Source organism: Alligator sinensis, unplaced genomic scaffold (assembly GCF_000455745.1).
Source record: "Alligator sinensis unplaced genomic scaffold, ASM45574v1 scaffold388_2, whole genome shotgun sequence".
Taxonomy (NCBI): Eukaryota; Metazoa; Chordata; order Crocodylia; family Alligatoridae; genus Alligator; species Alligator sinensis.
Window position 1 is genome coordinate 167,768 of NW_005842102.1, and position 24,054 is coordinate 191,821.

General features: G+C 43.6%; 1 protein-coding gene across 12 annotated transcripts in view; it reads right to left on the reverse strand.

Annotated features, from left to right (window-relative positions):
• Window positions 1-15: 15 nt before the first annotated feature.
• DNM1 (dynamin 1) overlaps window positions 16-24,054 on the reverse strand; it is a 105,820-nt gene continuing 81,781 nt past the window's right edge. Inside the window, exons 15-22 of one of the 12 annotated variants that reach the window (XR_323918.2) lie at window positions 20,782-20,891; window positions 20,216-20,327; window positions 18,609-18,620; window positions 15,512-15,682; window positions 15,083-15,298; window positions 14,444-14,662; window positions 4,407-4,461; window positions 2,383-3,691 (exon numbers count right to left, since the gene is read on the reverse strand). Coding sequence is in view for 5 of the 12 variants with exons in the window: in XM_025205021.1 (XP_025060806.1) it covers window positions 3,619-3,691; window positions 14,444-14,662; window positions 15,057-15,298; window positions 15,512-15,682; window positions 18,609-18,620; window positions 20,216-20,327; window positions 20,782-20,891 (939 nt within the window). In the remaining 7 variants the exon portion in view is untranslated. Of the gene's footprint in view, window positions 2,266-2,382; window positions 3,692-4,406; window positions 4,462-9,305; window positions 9,343-14,443; window positions 14,663-15,056; window positions 15,299-15,511; window positions 15,683-18,608; window positions 18,621-20,215; window positions 20,328-20,781; window positions 20,892-24,054 lie in introns of those variants that run through there. The other 11 variants (XR_003094245.1, XR_323916.2, XM_025205023.1 and 8 more) reach the window with 11 other exon arrangements.

Genomic DNA, 24,054 nt, shown 5'->3' on the forward strand with positions numbered 1-24,054 from the left:
TGCTCTGACACTTACTCCCTCCTCTGCCTATCCCTTCATCCACAGACATAGAAAGAATACAGTTTTCCATCGCATTATTAAGTTAATGTTGTATAAGGCATTGTTTGTTGCTGCTCTGGTAGTCTGTGCCTCCTCCAAGCTAGAGTTTGACTTGCAGTTCAAGTGAAAAATGTCCATGATTACTAGTAGATTTTGGCATGAACCGAACTCTGGTTTTAAGAAACTGTAGCTTAGCTCTACAAACTACTGACCTCCCGAAAAGTATAGAGAGCAATCCATAGTCAGTAGGGGAAAATGCAAGTATTGCACCCCTCTTGGGAGGGACTAACCGTTCAGCACTCGGTCCCTTGGGTCTAGCCTTCAGCAGTCTTCTATCCAAGGAAAGGAACTTATTATTTCTTTTAAGTGACTCTCTGACCTGAGCAAGTCTGATTAAATGCATGTAGGATCATAACTATTGCTTGGTCAGATATACTAATAGTACAAAAGCCTATACTGCTATAATTTGTTGGCCGTTACTGCTTTGACTGATGCAGATTTCGAAAATGCTAACTGCTCTGCAGATTTAGTTTATTCAAGCTTGAGATAAACAGAACTTCCAGCCAGTTTAGCCTGCAAAGCCCACTATCCAGTCTATATATACAGAAGATAAGCAGAGCAGAACCTAGGGAAGCTCTTTTTTCCCCGCAAATACTGATGTCAGTGCTTTACCCTAGATGTCATAAAGCAACAATAGTTTCAGCCATCTCTAAAAATCAGAGCGATGCTTTTGGATTAGAAGTGTTCTCACTAAGCCATAGGGCACTGAATGAAAGAGTAGGTACTAGAGCTATGTCAATCTAGACCTGACAACAGGTTGCATAGGCACACTATAATGGCACCCCCATTGTTAGACAGCCAACTGTGCTTGGTGTGATGCCCTTTCAGTAAAGACATGTGAGGCAGCTCTTATTCCTACAGGCCATCCAGATGATATCCATGCTCTTGTTCAGTTGGAATAAAAAAAAAAATCCAAACCCAAACCCTGTTTTAATGACCACTTTGTCTAAATAGCTAAAAAAAAATTGCCTCAATGCAGAATTAGACAAGTGCTCAGAACTCTGCCTGAGAGTCATGTTTGCTACACCTCTGGTGGTCAGATGCAGCAGTGTGTAGTGGGAGGCTGGTCTCTTTTTTTTATCCTCAAGAGCAAGAAGCATTCAGCAACTTGTGCTAGATCCTGCAAGTAGGAATACTCAGCTGTTTGAAAAAGAATGAGGTTGTTTAGTGTGTGATGCTCTTACCAGAAACTCTGTGCATTAACATGCTTGGGGAGGACAGAATCCCTGATGATTAGTTTCCTTGTTGAGAAACCCTTTACTTAGAAGTGTTCTCTGACCGCCATTTCCTCTGTATAGCATGACGTCAGCCCCTTTCTGCTCCCTCAAGTCATTTTTAGCACATCTTTTATTGGATCAACTATAGTAGAGTTAGACAAGCTGTTTTTAAGTGAGAACACCCATTCGTGTGCGACTTACTTATTAACCTCCCGCCCCCCACAAAAACCCACCTCTTTGGGACAAAGGATTAAAATGTTATAATTCACATAAATCCTGAACACGCCCACAGACAGAGACTGTTTTTATTCTAGTTGTGGAATCCTTCATTATACAGAAATGAGAGTTTATTTCAGCCAGTAAAGAAGAGTGACAGGTAGATCACAAAGTGCATCACAGTTACTACCAGCACTGAGACAGCTCACCCACAAGTCTGGGGCAATACAATAACCCAACTGTACACAGCAGAGAATTTAACAATCAGCTCAAAAACTCAATATCAGGATTCAGTTAATTTGCTGGGTGTGTGTGGGTGTGTATAGAGAGAGAGAGAGAGAGAGAGAGATTTGAACCTACTTAAGTATTTCCTAAATTCCACATGGAAGCACAAATGGCTTAAAACACCTGAACATTATAGATTTTGATCTTATATATATATATATATTTATAGATATTTATATAACAGTAAGGATATGTTTCTCATTACTACAATATACTTGTTTTTATTCCTTTAAGCAACTGGAAGGAAAAAAACAGGTTTCACTAGAGTCACAGCTGATATGTGTATGTCACAAAATACAACAGAACAAGCCGTGTGTGAGATGCAAGTCAGACCATTCCAGGACAGAACAGCTAAGAGGCAGGCAGAGAGTCTCAGAGGGAGCAGGGCTACATGTCAAATGGTGGTTTTGGACTCTCTGGGCGGGAGGGACTGGCCTTGCCCGGCCGGCTGGAATTTAAAGAAAGAGACACAGAAGAAAGAAAATAAAAAAGGGAAGAGAAAAGGGAACAGGGAGGGAAACAAAGCAGTAAAAAAAGTTAAAATACAGACAGGAACCATCATTCGAATGTCAGGCAAAGTGGATCCATAACAGAAATAAAAAATAACTGTGCTGGAATAAGAGAACTTAAATCTAAATTGGGGCTGGCACAAAACCTGCAGGAAGGGTGGTTCTTTGGCTCCAGCAGAGACACAATGTTCAAGATACATGGGATCAATATAGTTTTAATACTCTTAATTTTTTTTCTTTACACATATGACATTAAAAAAAATCCCAAACCATTAAGAAGATGAATTATGATCCGTCATGGTTACACATTTCCCAAAACACGTACCATCTGCATGCAAGAAGAAAAGGCTACTGGAATTGCACTGCTACCCAAAAAACATTGAACAAGAAATGTGCTTATCCAAAAACAAAGAAATTGCAATAAAACATTTCACAGCAAACTCCCTGAAAATGTCTGCTTGTCCATTTGCATAAGGGGGGGATCAGCAATTTATTCCTCTCTCAGTTTCTGGAAAGTCTGTCCGAGGCTGTGATGTGAGCCAACTATTAGCAGAAGCCAGTGGGTCTCCACCAGCATCATCTCCTCAGCTATAAAGGAGGGCTGAGGAGGAGTAAGTCCATCTGCTCCTTGCACCCTGAGTTGTGTGCTACCTTAGACTTTGCGCTCTAGGACTACACCGATCTGCAAAGTTCCCCCCTTCTTGATCTCCCTGTCTCATTTTAATGCGAGGTTGTGATTGCACTGTTCCCAACAATATAATAAGTTTTGCACCTTAAATGAAACCCACACACTGGACATTTCACCTTTGTTACCAATAATGCCATATGTTTTGACAGTATCATTTATTATTCTTCCGAATCGTGCTTTGTGTTCTTTACTACAACAAAAGAAAATAGCTACATAGCTACAGATTAGTTCTAGGTGCCGAGACACTACAGCTAACCAACGCAGGCAAGACACTTTGTTCAGGCTAGACCAGGCAGGCCCGGTGATTGGATGGACAGCTGCCATATGGGCTTCATGATGCCCCTGCAGCTGATTGCTCCAAGGAGCCCGTGTACTTCAAGGTCCCACACCATTGTACGAGGACTATTCTATGCTCACAAAGCAATACAGGACGCACGAGAGAAGACGAAGAGCTCAATCACTAGCTAGCGTTTTACGACACACCGGGAAGGGGTGGTAAGAGTTAAAGATGTGGGATGAATGAGAGGAGTGAATGTGCCTGTGGAGGGTGGGGTGGGAAAGCCATGGGCACGGCGCTCGTCACCAGCTGTCTACAGGCCTCGAGTTATAAATCTAAGAGGGACGGTTCAGCTGGTCGGATTATGGTGGGTCGAGTAGGTGAGGCAGGGGCCTTCCTGCTGCAAAAAAGCAGAAAACAAAAACAAAAAAGAGAACACACACTGTGGTTAGCATAGCAGTCACAGTCACAATCACACATGCTTCTCCACTTCATCTGAACCAGGCAGAGGGACTGAATGAGGACCTTATTTTATGACAGAGAGCTACCCATAACAACAATGGGAATCCATGGAGAAGGCTTGCCATTTTGAAAGTTGCTACACATTGAATTCCCTGGTCACCATTAATAACAGGGAGGAAGGAATTCATTGCACAGCTATTACCACCTTCTGCCTAGAAATCTCAAAGCACAAGGACTTATTGCCACTAACTCTACTGGCACAGGAAAGGGAGTTGAGAAGCATGGACACAACAAAAGAGAAGCTACCATATCAAGCAAGTGGCATGGATGGTGCCCTCTAGGAGACGCTGTCATGGAGGTTACAGACTGCTTTGGAGAGCACCCTTCCTCTGCACCAAGGCAAGAGGTGGTCTATGAATTTAATATCTCAACAGTTGGGAGCATTTGAGAGATTAGTCTGCAAAAACAAACTTGATCCTTTTGTTTGTACAGTCATGTAGCCTAGCAAATATGACTTCCACTGACTTAAGGAGGCAAATTTGGATTGTGATAGCCTTTGCAATGTTTGAGACTTGATTTCATTAGCTTCTACATTTTGACTATTATAATAAGTTGAATGAGCAGCAATTTGATCTTAATGGAAAGGAACGTACTTTGGTGCTACAGGATCTGCTTCCTAAAAGGGCATAGTCTCCTTCTCTCATCTAGCTAAATGAAAAGGAAATTAAAGGGTCAACATCAGCTTCAAAACATAGGCTTTTTAGAAGGAAGACACACTGCATATCTTCTCAACATAGAAACACATTCCTTTTCTTTTAAGTCAATGAAAAACACCTGTGTAGATTTCCTTTTAAACATCATCCCCTGCAGCATATGTATCCAAAACACATCAACATCCTCTTAGTGCAGGAAGACTGGAAAATTAAACTGGTCAGCACCAGGCCAGCCCAAGCAAATAAGGAGTCCCTGTTGGTACAGAGTTTGCAACACAGAAGAAATCTTAAAGAATTCATGACCTAACAGTGTCATATTAACATGAAACCAAGGTCCTCTTGTTACTGAGGTTGTTTGCATAGCTACAGTCTTGGAGTTGACAAGCCACAGCACTGTAAACCTTATTTTGCACTGGCACATACCAGGGGTGGGCAATTATTTTGTCCTGCGGGCCATATAGGGAGTTTTGCTGAGCTGCCATGGGCCAGGTCAGCAGCCCCCTCTACAGCAACTCACTGAAACTCCTTATGTGCAATTGGGCTGCAGGTGGGTGGGAAGTGGCGTTTGGGAGTGGAACAGGCGGGTGAGGCTGGGATCACAGGGCAGGGTCACGAGGTAGTGACAGCATGGGGCTGGGGCTGAGGCTGAGGGGAGAGTCGTAATCCACCACCCCAAGATTCTGGGATCTCCCCAGCTCCACCTGCCTATCCCAGGCAAATGTACCAACTTTTATATAAAGGTATCCACACAACTCTCTGCCAGCTTACAGCCCCAGACACCCAGCCGTGCATGCTGCCCGCACAGGTCCCACTCCTGGCAGTGGGTGTGGGGCAGATGGGCTGGGGTGCCTGGGCAGCAAGGCTGAATCCTGGGCTGCCAGGGAACGGAGTCCAGCTGCCGCACTGTCCCACCCCCACTGCATGGCGGGACTGGCTGCACATGCCATGGCCTGGGCCGCCCCTCACACCTGGGCCAGATGGGACCAAGGGACCTGCCATTGGCTGGACAAAATCCCTCTGTGGCTGTATTTTGCCCACCCTTGGCCTATACTCAAAAGATAGCTACACCAACATAGTTACAAGCTCCCTAGGCTAGATAACTAATTAGTTAAATCAAAACTTAATGGATTTATGCCCAATTCAACTCTGGATTAAACAGGAGCATCTATCCTGATTTGACCCTTTATCTGCCACCTGAGGCAGTGCTATTTTACCATTTGAAACTTTTTTAAAGAAACTGCTGAATGCTGTTTTTTCTTGGACACTGCAAAGCTATTTATAATGCAAAAGAAGTCATCACTTTCCAGGATGCCATACAACAAGTTACTCTTCCAGTAAGTAATACAAATGATGGCACTGAGCTAACTTGAGAATTATTCAACATCTGTTCAAGGTACTTAAAAGTGATACTATTGAATAGGGGGGGAAATTGAGACAGAGGGAGATGACATGACTCAGGGAAGTGATGGCATTGGCCTTGTTTTTGATGATGTTCTTAAAATTTATACATCATTTATTATAGCTGCTGCCTTAGTGTCTTACCCAAAGCCTACCAAAGTCAGTGGAAAGACTCCCATTAACTTCAATGGGCTATGGATCAAGTCTTTAGCAAGGTGCTATTGCTCTGTGTCACCTACATGCTACAAGTTATCTTTCCAAAGGCTTAGATGCCTATATGCATTTCAGACACAGTATGCATCCCATCTCACAGGATGAAAGCAAAAAAAAATTAGTGTCTCAGCCTCTTGACCCCAACAGTATATGCAAGATTGAAAGGTGAAATACAGAAAGAAATACCATATTTTCTTGCATACAACACACACCTTTTCCCCCAATAATCAGCTCCCCAAAATTGTGGTGCATGTCTTAAGTAGCGAAGCTGTTTTCGTCACTGGAAAAGTAGTATGCCTGGAGACCCTGTGTGTGCCATGCAGCTGCCAAGGTGGCTGCTGTTTGTGTCTCGTACAGTAAGCTGAAGGTACAGTCCTGTGTTTACCTTCTCACATCTGTAGTTATTGGCTGAGCACAGTAGCTTGTGCATGAAGCAGCAAGGGAGCTGCTGGTAGCATCTGGATAAGACTTATGACATGGACACAATACTTTATTTACAGGAACTTATATAGATTACTTACAGTAAAAATTAACCATCTTGCTTCTGCCCCTGCAAGGGTCTGAGGCCTAGCCTTGTATGACACAGAGCAAGTCCTCCTGGGACCTGGGAATGTAGGGGCCTAACTTCACCATCTGTGTGGCAACAGGCAGCAGGAACTTCCTACAAGTTCCTGCTGCCTCACCCAGACAGTTCCCTAGGATGGCACACATCCTGGACTCCGTGTTTCCAGGAGAACTTACTTTATGACACACAGTTGCTCATAACTCTGGAAAAAAAATCTTCTTTTCTGCATTCTGCGTTCCAAAAAACAAAGTGTGTTTTATTTGGGGCCAGGTTAATTTGCAAGAAAATACAGCAATGCATAGGCTGATGTTCTTTGCTGCTCGCTTACAGCTCTCAGAAAGTGTGGTGGTTACTACTTTCTGCTTGCTTTGTTTTCTTGCACATTTTGACTTTGCTCTTTTCTTCTGGAGAACTTTGGTGAGACCCTTAGAGGACCCGATGGTGACACCACAGGAGCCTGAAAAGTGCCCATCAACAAAAAAAGGGAAGGGATACTATTTCTCTCAGAGTCTACATTCTCCCCCTAAATAGCTAGCCAATAGAGATTTTGCTCAAAAGTTAATTTCCTGTGGTGATGTCATCTAGATCCTCCATATATTGCCAAAGTTTTCAGGGCCAAGATGGAAGTTAAGTGCTGGGGGGGATAAGGTGGAGAATAGCAGAAGTCTTATTGAGGCTGTCATCATACATCACTAAATTCAACTCTCTTGGAAGCCAATAACAAAACTTCCTTCAATTGAAAAGAGAATGGAATTTAACCCCAAAAGGAAAATGAAGAGGCATAAACCAAATAAATATTTTGTTTCCTTTGCAATTTGCCTTTCCAATCATATGAAAACCTAGAACACTGACCTGTCCTTTCTAGGAAATGAAAGAACATCACAAGAAGGCTCCTAATGATGGGCCTATCTGTTAGGGCCAACACTTGGATTTTTTCACCTTAACTGCAAAAAAAACAAACCAAACCAAAAAAAACCTATTGCTATTTGGATTTAGGATCAAATGACAGTTTTTCTAGATGAGTTCTGATTTCTTTGGTGCTCTTTGTAAACCAGTTCAGAAATAGAAAAGCCTCATAACAGCGTGTCCCAGAACAAGGCACAAACAATCAAACCTCCTTTCTGAGACTCTCCTAGAAAAGCATTTCTATTAGGGCTTCCAATGAGGTCTGCTGCAGGCAGAGGACTGGAGAAAGCTGGTAGCAATTCTAGCACATCTGTGCTGAGTCATCAGTAAGAAGGGCTGAATGAGAGAGATGAACTTTTCAAAGCAATGTGTTTACCCCTGACCATTCACTGCATTGGTTCTCTGTGATGTGGTGCCTCTCAGCCTTCTGGACAGCTACATGCAACAGTAACACAGCCACCATTCACTATGAGCTGGTTGTGAATTCTTAAGGCCTGACCCAGAAAGTGAGAGCATCTGTGATTCCCATTGATTTCCATAGGAGCTGAGGATACTGGCATAATCAGGCCCTGTGAACTCAACAGGAACTGCAGATGATCAGCACCTTTCAGGGCAACGGTTGAAAAATAATGCACATAAAAGACAAGAAGAGTGGCCCTCCTCAAATGCATCTGTCCCACAACTACCCCACTCTACTCTCTTCCTCATTAACAAGTGCCAGCAAATCTCAGAGAGTACAGGCAGCTTCCATTCAAGTCCATTTCTTTCTTCACATCACGTCCTACCCTGGTTAATATTTACTTAGACAAGAAGTTCATCACTTGAGTGTAAGGTCATCACAAAATGCTATACACCTGGTTCTTAGACACCGTGCTAATTTGGTGTTCAGTAACTACGTTGCTACAAAGTGCAGGGAGAGAGAAAGAGAGAGACAGACAGACAGAGAAACAGCTAAGAGCTTTGAGGCAAAATGGTGGAGGAACATGCCCTCTTTCTTGGGCAGAAGGATAGGGGCAGAGGGGGGACATCCAGAAACAAAAGAGAAAATCTAAGGCTTGGGGGTCAAGAAGAAAAGGTATGAAGAAATGTTTGTTTCTAACTAGGGTCAGGTAAATCAGGTGAATGGGAAGCAAAGGCAGGGTTGCTCTGCATCTGCATTTAGAAACAGACATCCCTGTGCTGTTAATGATCCAGAACCTTGCCCTCTCTGCCATGGACACTAGTTGGGGACACAAGAGGGCACCTCTGTGGGCAGTCACTGGAATGTGAAAGAGGAGTCTCAACCCACAGCTCCCCATCTCTCTCTGAGAAGCAGAGAGAGAAAAGACCTACAAATTCATTCAGTTCATTGCTCTGTCAGTGTGGGATTAAACCAAATAAGAGGAAACTGCTCTTTGCCTTGTCCCTCCATGCTCTCACTCTCTCTCTCTCTCTCCCCTTTACCCCCAAACCAGACACTCGAGGGTGAGGTTTTATTCTCTAATGATCTTTAGAAAAAAACAAACAAACAAACAAACAGCAGTCAATTGCTGAGGTTTCTCCCAGTTCTCCACAGCTTCAAAGAGCTGCTTATTCTGTGATTGGCCAGCTTTTCTGTTCAAGACTCCTCCCTTCATGAAGCCCTGGCAGAGATGGTTCATTAGACAAGGGAATCTGGTACTACGTAAGAACCAGAAAGGAGAGGTGAGCAGCAGAGTGAGGGGGTGGAAGACAGAAGACACGCTAACTCATGCATTTCAGGGAAGTGCAAAACGTACCGTGGCTGTCAGTCCTCAGGGGTCACTGATAGTGATTCTGAAAGACAACACGAAATCAACATGGCAGTTCAGACAATTCAAGGCAGAGGCCACACAGACTTCCAGGAAGGTGAAACACAAACACAGACATACCGTGCTCTTGCACAAACAAAACCACCCTCACTTTCCCACACATGCACACGAACAGCTATGCACACACATGCACTCAGCTGCCTGGAAATGCATCCATCTGCCCTCACAGCCAGGCCAACACAAAAGCACAAATGTGCTACCCATGTACAGTCAATTGCATCTGTGCCTACCAGATACCTAAACATACCTATCCATATGGAGCGGACTGCAGTTATATAATCACTTCTACACGTGTACATAGAGGCACACACCTACATAGAAGCATACAGACCCTCACATGTGCCCACAAGACAAACACCTATAAGAACACTGCCATGCATGCACACACATCCATATTCAGAGTCACTGGCATATTAAATTGGGCACACGCATTACCTTCTGCACACTTACATATACATGGAACCCAGATGCACACACGGGCTCCTGGGAACCTACTGACTGTTAGATTCAAAGAGCATCCATACATACATATACTACCCCAAGGACCTGTGCACTTTAAAACACACTTATGGACTCTCATAAAACACGCTGGCAGGCATAGGCAACGCGGAAGTGCTGACAGTTGGGGAGCACAACTCTGGATTGCCGCCACCACTACTCCTGCTGCTGCTGGATGTCAGGTCCAGCTTGGCTGCAGCCCCACACCCCACCATTGTCACAGAAATCACACCACCACCTCCACTGCTGCCAAGCCCTGGGTCCAGCCAGGCTGGAGCCCTTTGCCTAGAGCCACACTGTCAGCACAGAAGTCGGGGGGGGGTACGTTCCCCCCATATTCCTCTGACGTGTCGCCAATGCTGACAGGTACAGGTCTCAGGATTGGGCTGGCTGATCTGCATATCTCATTGGGGATTCAGGCTTTCTAGTGATACTGCAACACTAACTGATTTAACACAGTTGAAAGAAATAAAACTGAGAAGGAAAGAGCAGAGATAGCTATTGTGTTATTCAGGTCAGGGTCTCAGTTACATCCAGAAGACAAGGAATCAAGAATCTGGATTAATAGACTTCAAGGTCAAAAGAAACCACTAGAACATTTAGTTTTTCTCTTGAACAACACCAACTATAAAATCACCCAGTTACCCCTGTATCAATCCAGATATTCTTTAGTTGGACATAAGCTATCTTCCAAAAAGGCAGCTAGTCTTCATTAAAGATATCAGTAGACACAGAATCCAATCCACTTAGAGGTTGTTCCAGTGGTTATGTTGTTCTAGTCACCCTCACTGTTGAAATGTGGACCCTATCTAGTATTAATTAGTCTGGGTTTAACTCCAGTCACTAGTTTTTGTTATGCCTTTCTCTGTTAGCTAAAAAGACCTTCAGCACCTGGTAATTTAACCAAGTGAAGGTGCTTATACACTGTAGTCAAGACACTTGTTGATCTTCTTTGCTATAATAAAACAAACCAAGTTCTGGTTCTTCACTGTCTGAACAATTTTGTGACTCTTCACTGAACACTCTCTAATTATTCAACATCCTTACTGAAGTGTGGATATCTGAGCTGGGCAAAGCATTCTAGTGCCATAAATGGGAGAAAGAAAACCCTTCCTAACCACTGCCACCCACTTTATACATTCAAGGCTCACATTAGCCTTCTTTGCCACAACACCACACTGGAAGCTCAGGTTGACTGAATGGCATCCAGCTGGTCAAGATATTCCAGTCATTATTGATCACTACTCTGCCCTCATCATTATTCACTACTTTGCCAATCTGTCAGCTGCAAGTTTAATCAGCAGTGTTTTTATATTTACTTCTAGATCATTGATTAAAACGTTGGATACCATCAAACCTAGTACTGATCCCTGAAGAATTCCACTAAACCCACCCTATTTGATGATATTCCTCACTGACAAATGCTTTTTGTGATCTATAAACCAGCCAGGTCTTAAAGCATTTAACGTGTCCTTTAATGACACTGCATAGTGCTCATTTAAGGTGTTACCATACCTTGCTTATAAGTCAAGCACATTACAAAACTGTAAGTATAAACACAAAACTGTAAGTATAAATCTGTGCAAGTAAAGAAAACTTATCTCATCAAAAAATAAAATAATGTCTGTTTGTCAAGACATGTTTTCCATAAATAGAGGACCTTGCACACAGGTCCTTCATATGTGTATGCTCAGTGCACAGGTCCTTTATAGGGGCAGGTCTTTTTGCATTGTTTCCAACATACTGCAAAAATGGGTCCCAAAAGGTGCATGTTGCTGGTGACTACAGATGTGTGCAGGAGAGTGATAAAGAACTGCTGAAGCCCCTATGGTCACAAAGACCAATTAAAAAGACCCTGTTTGTTTGAAGTCTGTTTGAATTACACTAAAGAAAAACCCTTCTGTTTAAGAAAATGGACCGTGGTGAGTTTGTATGTGACAACAAATGCATGAGTGTTTGTATATGTCAATTTATGAGTGTGAGCCCAGAGAGTGCTCCAAAAATCTCTACCCTCAAATTCAGATGCTCATATAAAATTAGAGGAAGGTGAATATATCTATATAGAACAGGCGTATGCACACACATATACACACACGCACCCATTCATGCTCATGCATGCAGACACACATACACAGATACATCTGAAACTACACACAGTTCCTCTCACTACAACTCCTATAGCAAGGTTCACTCCTGCTATAAAGATGACAAGCTCCACTTCATACTCAGACATCCAGTGTAATCCATTCAGTGAGGGAAAGACAGGTGTTAAAAGAAAAGCAACAATGAAGATGGCACTTGTTCACCCATGGCAGAAGGACCGAAGTCCAGGTGCTAGCAGTGAACTTTATTCTATATACAGGAGAGAGGAGAAAGTGCCAGGTGGCCACCTGAATTTATTACTGCATTGGAAAAAACTCCAATGACAACTAGGGTATAAAGCCAAGGGAGGAGTCTACAAACAGCTGGAAGAACTGAGGAGGGGAGGGAGGGAAGGAGAAAGAGCAAGAGAGTGTGAGTGAGCATGGCTTCGCTATACCTTTGGAAACATTCCATCCCCTCCAAATTAGGACAGTGAATCAGCACAGACCATAATCCCATTTTTCCCCCAACGGCAGGAGATGATGACTATTCATTCTTGGCAAATGTCTAATCAGGTTTCCCTCTTCTGGTCCAGCATTTATTCAGACCCTCTCTGCTCCACTTAAACGGGAGTAAGACCTATTACAAGAGGGGCAGTAACACAAGGTGGTGTAGAAGGATACAGCATCTTCTAAGAGTAAGGAGTTTGACTTATTTCAAGCTATTCAGGGTATCCTACCAGGATGGCTGGGGTATATAGAATATTTTTCATGAATGAAGGAAATGAAACACACAATGTGTGAAAGCGAGAAAGATGGAAGTAGAGGGAGAAGCGTGGGAAATGCACAAAAAATAACAGAAAATTAAAGGCACATAGAGAGCAGGGCAAGAGCACAAGATACACAGCAGAAGCGTGCAGACATCCACAGGCACTGCCAATGGGATTGCTACCCTCTGTGAGGTGGCAGTGAGACGTATGTGGACAAGTCACCGTGAGAGCCGTGTCAGGGGCCAAAAGAAGGGACACGGTGAAGGCACTGAGAAGGTAAAACCATTTGCACACTAAAAGGAGTCAAAAGAAACTGATCCTCAGCCTCTTCAGACTCATCCACTTCTGTTCCTTTTCTGGACTTGATACAGTGCCTGGCAAAGAGCTTTCCCTCGTTGAAAAGGCAGCACCCAGAGAACCAGGGTGTTATCATAGGAGACACACCAGGCATCCTTGGACATACACCATCACAACCCATCAGATAGGCTGCAATTACAAGAGAGGTGGACAGCCTCTTAAGTACAACATCAGCACCCACTAGAAATGGGGCATTTCCACAGTGGGAAAAACTCCTTTACACTCAGACAGGAAATTCCTGTTCATTATTTGTTTTACCATTCTACTTCTTTTGGTTCCTTGGGTTGAGGTGAAGGACCCAAATACTAAAATTACCTTGGTTCTTCATCAGCTCCTTCTTAACGCTCCCTTAGCAATGCACTTGTGGCTGGAAAAAGATGCCTTCTTATCCCGGAGTATCAAAATTATACACATGAAACTAGAGTTAAGGGAGATCCAGCCCTACAATACTTATGGTGGTATGTGAAGTTGCATCCCATGAGCTCTATAGTGTAGAAAGTGCCCTTGGGATTCATAGTTCAGTTGAAGGAGTGATATATGTGTGTTTGCAGGAGAAGGACTCTCCCTTTCCACCATATGATCTTATACTACTCTCCAAGCCAGATGGGCAGTGGCATAACTAGAGCATTGATCTGGGGGTGGTGGGTAGGCACTGGAAAAAAAAAAAAAAAAAAAAAAAAAAAGGTTCCTGCTGGCAGCCCCATGATCATAATTGGGACTGTGGTAGCAACCAGAAATCACCACTGCCCCCGTGTCTGGTTACATCCTTATGCTGCTGCAGATGGGTACCAGTTGGGGAAGCAGTGGCTAAAGAGGGGCAGGATACAAGGCATTTGCACATCCTGGATGAAGTCCTTTCTTCCTCTCTTTTGAAACAATTTGTATTTGGAGAGGAAGAAGAGCTGATAACAAGGTAGATTCCCAGATATGGCCATCATTGGGGCATTACCATGAAACACATTCTTCCAGCCACTCACTGCAGTCTCATTCCTAGCAATTCTGGGTTCCACAGATACCAATGTTATTGCTTTGATTAGGCTTGTATGGCATGATGTCCCTTCACTACAGATCTCTCTGGCCCTGACTGAAGTCTCTGGGGAGAAGAGGATGACCATCTGTTTCAGAGAACTGCCTCCTCCCTCTCTCTCCTATACAAGCAAAATCTCAGTACATAAGAAAAAAAAATAAAGGAAAAACATGATCCCAACTGTAGAACTGAGTCAGACACATAGGGGAAGGCTTCACATACTCCAAATGGCACTTGCCTGCTCTGTGAGCCAAGGTGAAGGAAGCATGGCTAGAACTGCTACCTGAAACTTGGATTCTCTCCACTTCTGCATAATAGCATTTAAAGACTTACCTGGGGACACCAGGAGGAGCACGGTTGGGCCTAGATGGAACCTGAGGTGGGGGCCCAAAAGGATCAGGGGAGGCACCTGGCCTGGAGGGCACAGGGGGAGCACCACCCAGTGCGGATCCACCAGCAGGAGGAGGTCCAGGAGCCGGGCCTCGAGACAAAGGTCTGGCTGGTGGAACAGCGGGAGCTCTCCTCTGTGGTGTAGGGCTGGACGTAGGAGACCTAACAAACAAAGAGAAGTTCAACTGCAACCACAGGCACATATGATAACCTTCCAACCCTTATGTCACCTTCAAATTCTGTACTGCCTTCAGTACCACTTCAGTACCCATTTTGCCTTCTCCATTCTCTCTTCCAGACACCTCCAACCCCTGAGTCACCTTCCAAATCCCTCAAACAGTCTCCCCATAAGAAGAGCATCCAGCAGCCCAACATCTCCTGCAAGACCCCAGCACCCCCTATATACATTAAGGTCACAGCACCCTCCATGTAAACTTTTAGTATTCCAAAATCTTTCATCACCCTGGAAGCCCTCATATTCCAGAAGGAGGCTCCATCTGGCCCTTAAAGAGGCATCAGGCAGGTCTGTGGGGCTCTCCCCCTGAGCCTCTGGTACCTGCGTCCAGATGGTATGTTCTGCACCTGCAGCCAGGAGTCGTCCACCGGCGGAGGCATCGGGGTGCTGATGGTGGTGGTGTTAATGTCCCCTATGATGTTAAGCGCCTCCTTCAGGGCATGGTACATGCGCAGCATCTCATCACGCCGCTGGGCCTGCTCTGCTGACTCTTCCATGAGGGTGTTTTGATCTCCACAAGAATATAGGTTTGCCAATAACTCTGAGTGGATAAAATCCTTGGTCTGTAACAGGGCAGAAGAAATGAAATCATAGTAACAAAGCCTCTTCTAAATCATTTCACCTGCAAAGGCTTCTTCTCTACTTATCCCTCCTTTCAACTCACTCACTCTCTGATCTACCTTTAGTTTATCACTTAACTCTTTCTGTCTATTTCTCTCCTTTTTCCATTCAGTTTCTCCCACATTCCTTAGAGGGTTGGGCAGCATGATACCTACGTTGTTTATCATGAGATGCATAATGGTCTTAGGCATGAGGTCTCGGATGGTTTTGTTGACAATTCCCATGTAAGAGTCCACCAAGTTTCTGATGGTTTCCACTTGTCTCTCCAGTTGAGGGTCCATGGAGTGCATGAAGCTGTCTGATCCATTTTCTTCCGTTTCATTTGCCTGTAAAGGGAGTACAGAAGGGAGGAGCAGGGATTGGAAAGAGATAAGACAACTCTTTAAAAGAAGAGGGGCCACACAAGCAAACAAGAAACAACTAGGGAGAGACTGGGGAACTTCACACAGCAGCACAGGTTACACTTCAATGTATTTGTTGTGTTATAACAACTCCCAATACATTGCTCAGCTTGCAAAGCCATTTAAATTTTCAATGGCCTGATTTCAATTCAGAGAAAGGACCATAACTTTGAGTTTTGTGTTAGCACAGTCCATCCTACCTCTGTACAGAACAGGTAGCTAGTGGACAAGTGGCAAGTCCAGTTACTAAGCATCTTTAGTGGCATGCGATTTTCCTTAAAAAAAAAATCAGCCATTACCTATTGTGCCTTTGAATAAAAATGTATTCAGGAGGTGTGCAAGCACACGTGCACAAGTGCATCAGTGTGCTAGGATAGATGGACTCAAATGGTGTATGCAGATACAGCTAGTGTGTGCAAGAGTTGAACCCCATACACTAGTGTATGTAAGGGAAATGAATACCAATATATCAGTCATTGCTCCAGGGAAATTAACCCAAATACACCACTATGTGCCAAAGGGCAAGTGAATATCACAGACAATATATGTAAGTAATTATATGTGTATGTGTAGGCATATCTGTATGCATTTATTCTCAGGTGTAAGATGTGAGCATAGCATGGGTAGATTGATACCAGGGTACTAATATTTGGAAGCAGTGTTAGTTAGGATTCCAGTTCTATCAGCCAGCTCAGGCTGGAACTCTAAGCATGTGATGTTTTCTTCCCTGATAAGAGGAATAGGGGAAAGGGTGCTATTTATAAAACAGTTTAATAGTCCCTGATATATCACTTGCTATCTAGCCAGGGATGTCTAATTTGCCCATCACTGGGTGCGTCTACACGTGCACTTTAATGCACACTAAAACAGGCTAATGAGCATTAAAGCATCACAAAAAGTGTACTTTGGCTAATGCACATTAATATAGGCTAATGCACCTTTTTCTAGTACTTTACAATGGAGGTTTTAATGCGCGTTAGCAGAAGTGCACTAATGAACATGTAGACACATCAACCACTGTTACAACCAAGCTAAATCACAGTGGAAGGAGCAGCTATAGCTTTAAGAAAGGGTGCTCATCCTTGCTGTTACTGCACTTGACAGACAAGGGGAGATGAAAGAATGTACATGGTTTGGAGGAAAGGACAAAATGAAATAACCCATAAAGATGGGGCGAGTGACTGGCTGCAATGCTAACTCTCTGCCAAAGGGAGATGGAGTTCTACTGAGAAAGTCCTTGACAGTGATAATGTAAGGAAGAATAGCTTCTTTGCAAAAACAGCAGTCTATAAATCACAAAATGCTCAATACCTAAACACAATAGCACAACAAACAGTCAGGCCTCCCTAGACAAGGAAGGGGTTCCAGGGAGGGAAATGTTTTAAAAAAAATTATGCACTATGAATAGGATTTTTTAATCAAGAAGGCTGTAAAAGCTTTTCAATCTCATTGCTGAGCCATTTCCCCTCAATATTCCATACAGTCAATACTTCCTTTTGTAATTGTAATTATTATTTCTTACCTTTATAATGGCCTTCAGCTCAAAAGATTCCAAAGTACCTTAGAAATTTTGGAGCTGATCCTGCAGCTCTTGCATATTGACACCAAAGCAACATTCATATAGAGTGTTTGTAAAATGTTACAGCTAGAACAGAAGCATTTTACACTATATTTGAACTGAAGTAAATGTCTACGTAATCTGCAGGACAATGGAGACTCTGGCCTAAGGTTCACAGGACTGGCTCCTGCTTAATATTTGCTGGTTAAAAAGCTGTAGGGATGTTCACTACAATCTCCTGTTTTCATGCGATTATAAATCCCTGAACATTTCTCCATTTGGCCTGATGTCTTCCATGCCTCTTTCTGGTGATCAACAAACATTAACAACAAACCTCTCTGTGAAAAGGGGAGCCCTAATACTCCTTGCATAGATGGAGAAACTGAGTTACAAAGAGTAAGTATAGTCAAGGTCTTTTAGTGAATCAGTGGAACAATCCAATTCTAACTCCAAATCCTGAGGCAAAACCACAAGCACCTCTTTTCCCACATGAAAGCATTTTGGGATTCTTTAGCAAAGATATACATGCACATAGGCACAGAGTGAGGAGGAGAGAGATCCCTTTACCCATAAATGCAATACAACAGACAAGACAACTATCTCTAGAGGGAAACCTGGTAACTGTTTAACAGTGCACAGCAACACAATAGCATATTTGAAAAGACTCATCCATTTGGGATTAATTTAAATTCAGTTTTCAAAGCAGGAAGGATGTTGCTGTTCATATATTAATATGCTATTTAAAAGCTCTATTTTTTTAATATTCCTCTTTCAAACTCTCCAATCTGAAAGACTTGCAGCAGTTTAGGATGTGGAGTAGAGCATTATACTGTTTCCAACTGGAGGGAAAACAACCCAGTAAAGAATGGATTATTTTCTTTTATTCTGTCTGTTTCCCCTGGGTTTTTTTGTTTGAACTTCTGCTGGAAGGATTTTAAGTATCCCCAAAAGGATGGATGGTCCCACAGTCTAAGAAAAAAAGGTTTTGAGAGCTGGAAATCAGACATGACGACTCAAAAAAGGAGGATAAAAAGCAAAAAATAATGTTCTGATGAAATTCAGAAATCAAACACCAAAGAGCAGTGATAAAAAGAGAAAAAGGAGAACCCAAGCCAAGAACAGAAACAAACAGCAGATGAGCTGACAGAAGGTATAAAGAGAGAAGGAGGAGGAGCAAATGCCTCAGGAAACAATGACAAAAAGGAAAAAGGAGAAACTGAAAAAGAAAAACAAATCAAAACTAGCTGATAAGAGCCCCCAAGGGGCAACATAGGTAGAGATGGTATCACTTACTTTGTCTTTGTCCTGGGCAGGTCAGTTTGAGCACAAAAACCACCAAGAACAAAAAGGGACAAAAATAAGAAAAAAGATTTTAGTTGATTTCAGAGGCAGAAGCAACTACTATACAGTAGCACTGAATGGAACTAAGGCTGAAACCCCCTCAGAAATACAAGCCAAAAGGGATTAAGTCAAGCCCTGGGCCACTGAGGCCAAATGGATTGGTAACTAAATTGAAACAGTCAAAATGGGAACCTCTGCAAAGGAACATGGCTCATTATGCATGGATGTCAAGGGAAAGATACTTAGCTACAATAGCTTCTCATTACTTCCTCCTCAGATGGGCTCTTGCACTCGGGTATTGATAGAAATTGCAATGCTTCAGAAAAGTATAAAATATTCCAAATAATTCCTTTGCATCACCAATAGATGAGACATGTCCTTTACTGAGCATGGACTATGCTGCTCCTGGGTCTGGTCCAAAACCCAATGAAGTCACTGGGAGTCTTTCCATTGATTTCAGTGGCTTTGGGCAAGGCCCATAGTCTCCCTACTCCTCAGTTGCTTTCCCACCAAAGTGGTTATAGGATGAAAACCAACCAATGCAAAAAATGATCTTCAAGTCTAGGAGGAAAGATGGATGAACCTCTACCAAGAAACACAAATGTGTTAAAAATTGTCAAGTCAGTAATTATCTATTCTAATGGTAAGCTTTTATCATAGCTTTCCTCAGTCTCAGAGACTGAAAAGCCTCAGGCCTCTCTCTCGGTATACAGAGTGTGCAGTATGGTATATAATATACTGCTACTCGGGATATTTTCTAGAGAGAACTGAAGGCTGGTAGTTAAAGAATTACAGGAAAGTGTCAGGGGAAAACAACATGGCATCTGCATGGCACAAGGAACCTTTCTACCATAGGGGAATAAGACATCTAACAAGAGTAATATAAAAAAAATCCCTGAACAGAAAACATAGTGCTAGCAAAGCTATAGAGCTCTTAATCGGCAAAGATACTGAAAGGTTATGACTCTGGTTACCATTATGCCTCAGTTTGGGGGAGACAAACCATCAAGTGGTGAGGCAGTTAGGATTTCAAACGCTGTTTGTTGTTTCTCTTCATTTTGTTGTTTCTCTTCATTTTGGAACACAAGCCCAAAAGTGTGGAGCTAGAGAAATATTTTCAGGAAGATTCAATAACTCCTGTCTTCTCAACTCTTCTGAGTAGAGGAATGTTTGTCACTGTTGAACTAAGCTACTTCCACAATCTAAGAAAAACTCAAACTACTGGACATCCAGCCCATACAAGAAAAGAAAAAGGAAAAAAAAAAAAAAAAAGCTAGGTCTGCCTTCTCCCACTTGGAAGTTAGTAATGGTTTAATTCTACCCACCCACACCAAGGGAAGAAGCAGTGCTTATCAGAGGATAACAACAGCAAGAAATTCTATATGCCACCCAGATCTACCCTACCACAAAAGGTGACAGAAATAAGGCCATTGCAATGGGTTGTTTGCTTGGGTTTTTTTTAATAAAAAGAGGTCATATTTCAGAGATTTCTCCTAAGACACTTGTACTCATTTCTTTGTCATCCCCTGTTATTGCTGACAACCAAATTCCCAACTTACCCCAACACGCTCTGGGTAAACTCCTGCACGCAAGAAGGAAGCTTTCCAGCTGTCAACCTCCTCCTGGGTCTCGCAGGCCAGCTCCAGCTGCCGATAGTCTTTGTAAACGTTCCTAAGAAATGAGACAGAAAGATTACTTCACTCCTCCATGGCAAAATAAACCCCTCAAAAAACCCATTTGCTCATCTCTACCAATGACCCAGGCACCAGACCAACTCAAATCATAAAGAGACCACTCTTGGCAGATTTGAGAGAAGGATTCCCTTTTCGAAGTCATTCACTCTTTGGCTTCTTCACACGCTACTACAGTCCCTCTAATTCCTGGGACCTTCTTTATTAGCTCACTGAAGAAAGTCATGTTGGACTAAATCTTTAAATGTTGACGACAGACAGCCTGGCTAACTAAAAGTTAGAGTTGCACTGCATGGTACATGCATGTTTCCTAATGGCATACCCATCCCATCTGGACAGGCCATTACTTCCAAGAGGTCCCACCCGTCCACTCCCTCTCCTTTGGAAGGGGAGTCTGGGGGAGGCCCAAACATGTTCTGGAGAAAGAAAAGCACCTCTGCTCAGTGTTGAAGAGAGCAAAGATATGTTTGCTGGACATGAAACCTTTCTCAACATCCCGCAGCTTCAGGTTATCCACTGGCAGCATGTATTTCTTCTCCTTCTCCTGAAAAAAGAGGAAAAACAGCTAGTTATTCATTGCCACAGACAAAACCCTCATCTACGCAAGGAGTCAGTCAGCATGGAGCTGTCAAACCAACTCCCCCATTCACTCCAAAATTCAATCTCCTCTATAGTGTCCATCCATCCCTCAAGCAGTCAGCCAGTCACAAAACATTCACAGCTTAAAATTTCCCTTTTCTCTCTGTCGGCCAGGCACAGGGCACTCAGCCAGGCATCTTCTTCTCACAAGCAGTCAAGGCGTTTGTACACGTCACCTTTTTTTTTGCCCTTTCTTGCACTCCAACGGTGTGACCGTTTGCACAAGTGGGTTTTCCAGACATTTTAAAAGTCCCTCATGCATGAGACTCCTCAGACATAGCTTAGCTTGGCTCTCTGTGAATTAAAGCGTTGCGTCCATGGATTCGTTACGTGCAAACACAACTTGACTCCACAGTGGTCTCAAGGAGTCAGTCAATAATCTCACAGACAAATTCCTCAATCCATTAAAAAAAAACAATAATGTTCTGATGAGATTCAGAAACCAAAAAAAAAAAAAGCCAGGAAGCAGGGAGTCTGACTCCATCATTGCCTCAGTCAGCAAATAAGCCTCTTCAGCCCCACTCCAAAACCTTGTCCAAGAATCAGTCAGAAAGTGGATTTCATAGCTTCATTCTACCACCCCTTTAAGATCATCAGACAAGCTCTCCCAGTTCTTTCAAAGAGTGACCAGGCACTCGCAGACCACTTCTTCCAAGCCCTCAAGCAGTGCAGGGGTCCCCACAACCCAAATCCCTCACTCTTTCAAGGAGGAAGACCTCCCAGCTCCACTCCACTATGCTTTCTAGGGGTCAGTCTGCAAGGGAGCTTCACTGCTCAACTTCCTTTTACTTTAAAGACTTACCCAGGAATTAAGCCCTCAGAGCAGGGCTCTTCTGTCCCTTGAAATCATCTCTCAGGTTCAGGAATCTCACCAGCTGGGTCCTCCCAGTTCCCTCAAGAAAATCAGTAAACAACAGGGCCCTGGTAAGGGGCCACCACAGTTTAGCTCCACCATCTTCTCAAGGAATGAGTCCATAAGGGAATCTTACAACACCTCCTTCTCGTGTGTTAATTGGCAAGGGTTTTTCTCCCTTTGAAAAGACCGTCAGTGAAAGGGTCTGGACAGTTAACTCCACTGTCTTCTCATGGCATCCACCTGCAATGAGGTTCTCACAGTCTAACTCCTGCTCCTGTTAAAGGAAACGGTCAAGAACCAGGTTCTCATAGCTGGGCTCTTCCATCCTTTCCAAGGGTCTGTCAGGAACAGAGATCTCACAGGCATTATCCTTCATCCTCTTGATGAACTAATTAGCAAGGACAGCCAGATTCTCCATTCTGCCTAGGGGTGTCAGCCAGCAACAAGGCCCTCACAGTCCAAACACAAGGGCTACAGCCTGGTTCCCCCAACCCATTAAACAGGCTGTCAATAGCGGGTCATTCACAGACAAATACCCTAATTTTCTCAAGGATTTAGTCAAAAAGGGGTCCCTGTAACACAATCCCTTCATTCCTGAAACAAGTCAGCCAGCTTGGCAAACCTCCCAATACAACTCCCTTATTCTTTCAAGCAGTCACTCAGCCAAGGGGCCCTGCTTTCCAACACTATTGTCCACTACCTCCCAATTCAAGAAACAGGGAGGCAATCACAGCTTGGGTCTTTTCATTCCTGCAGGAACTCAGTTAAGGGGCCCTCAAAGTCCACATTTTTCATCCATAAAATGAATCAGGTCAGCAAGAAGAACTTTGTAGCCTCAATCACAGCAGAAGCCCCTCAGAGTTACGCATCAGCCTGGGCCTCACAGCCCACCTCTGCTGTTCTGTCAAGAAATTCAACTAGCAAGGAGGAATTCACAGCCCGGCTCTGTATCACTTCACCTGCAACTGGTCCTCACAGCCTGGCTCCTCCAGCTCCTCAAGGAGTCAGTCAGCAACCAAGCAGTCACAGCTCAATTTTCCATGCCTCCAAGAAGTTAAGTCAGCAATGCTGCACTCTCCGTATAGCATCATCATCCTATTAAAGCAGTGGTTCTCAACCTTTATGGATTTGAGGCACCCCTCCATAACTTTTGTAAATTGTGACACCCGTTTTCAAAGAAATAAATGTATATATTATAATACTTACCTCCTTGCAGAGAGGCCAGGCAGGGACAAACCTGAGTTTATGAATATCTCACACCCTGTGGCACCCTTCAAAGGATCTGGTAGCAGCCCAGGGCACGTGGCACTTTGGCTGAGAATCATGGCCACTGGGCCATCTCATCAGATACCTTCATCCCCTCAATGGAGCATTTACAACCAAATACATGCTTCCTTTCTATCTAATAGGTTTAGGATTTTATATCACATTCGGTGCCTTCGTATCTTTTCTGTGCTTCCTTCTTCGAGTCTGTGTTAGAGAGCCTCTCTCAGTGACCAGCCACATTCATAATGATGCCATCCCTATTCTTCTTTTTTATCCTACATGGCACATGGCTTTTCCCACCCCACAATTCCTCACCCCCTAGTTCCACTGGAATGCAGTGGGCTTGTCTATAGGTGTGCTTTTTTAATGCTCATTAGCCTATTTTAATGCATATTAAAGCATCCCAAAAAAACCATGCACTTTCGCTAATGTGCATTAAAATAGGCTAATATGCCTTTTTTCTATTACCTCACAATGGAGGGCTTTATTTACACCTGCAAGCACCACAGCACTGGGGGCTTTGAAAAGTGTCTGTCGTTGCTACACCTGCAATTGTATATGTGGCGAAATGCGCATCAGCGCAAAGAAAATGGCGGTAGTGCACTTTTCAACTAAAACGCTTCAGAGATGCTTTGTTCAAAAGTGCACCACTGCCATTTTCTGTGCGCTGATGCACATTTTGCTGCCTACGCAACTGCACACGGCGCTGCCCAGTACACACCAGCTCACAAGAGAAGCAGACTCGATTAATCGAGTCTGCTCCGAAGCGGCGGATCTCTGGCACGTTGCAGGGCACAAAGGTATGTGTATAAATGCCCAGAGGTACTCAATTTAACGCACATTAGCAGAAGCGCATTAATGAACATGTAGATGCACCCAGTGCCATCTTCTTGTAAAGTATCACCAGCCATCTGATGGGGGGGGGGGGGGGGGGGTGTTTTTGTGT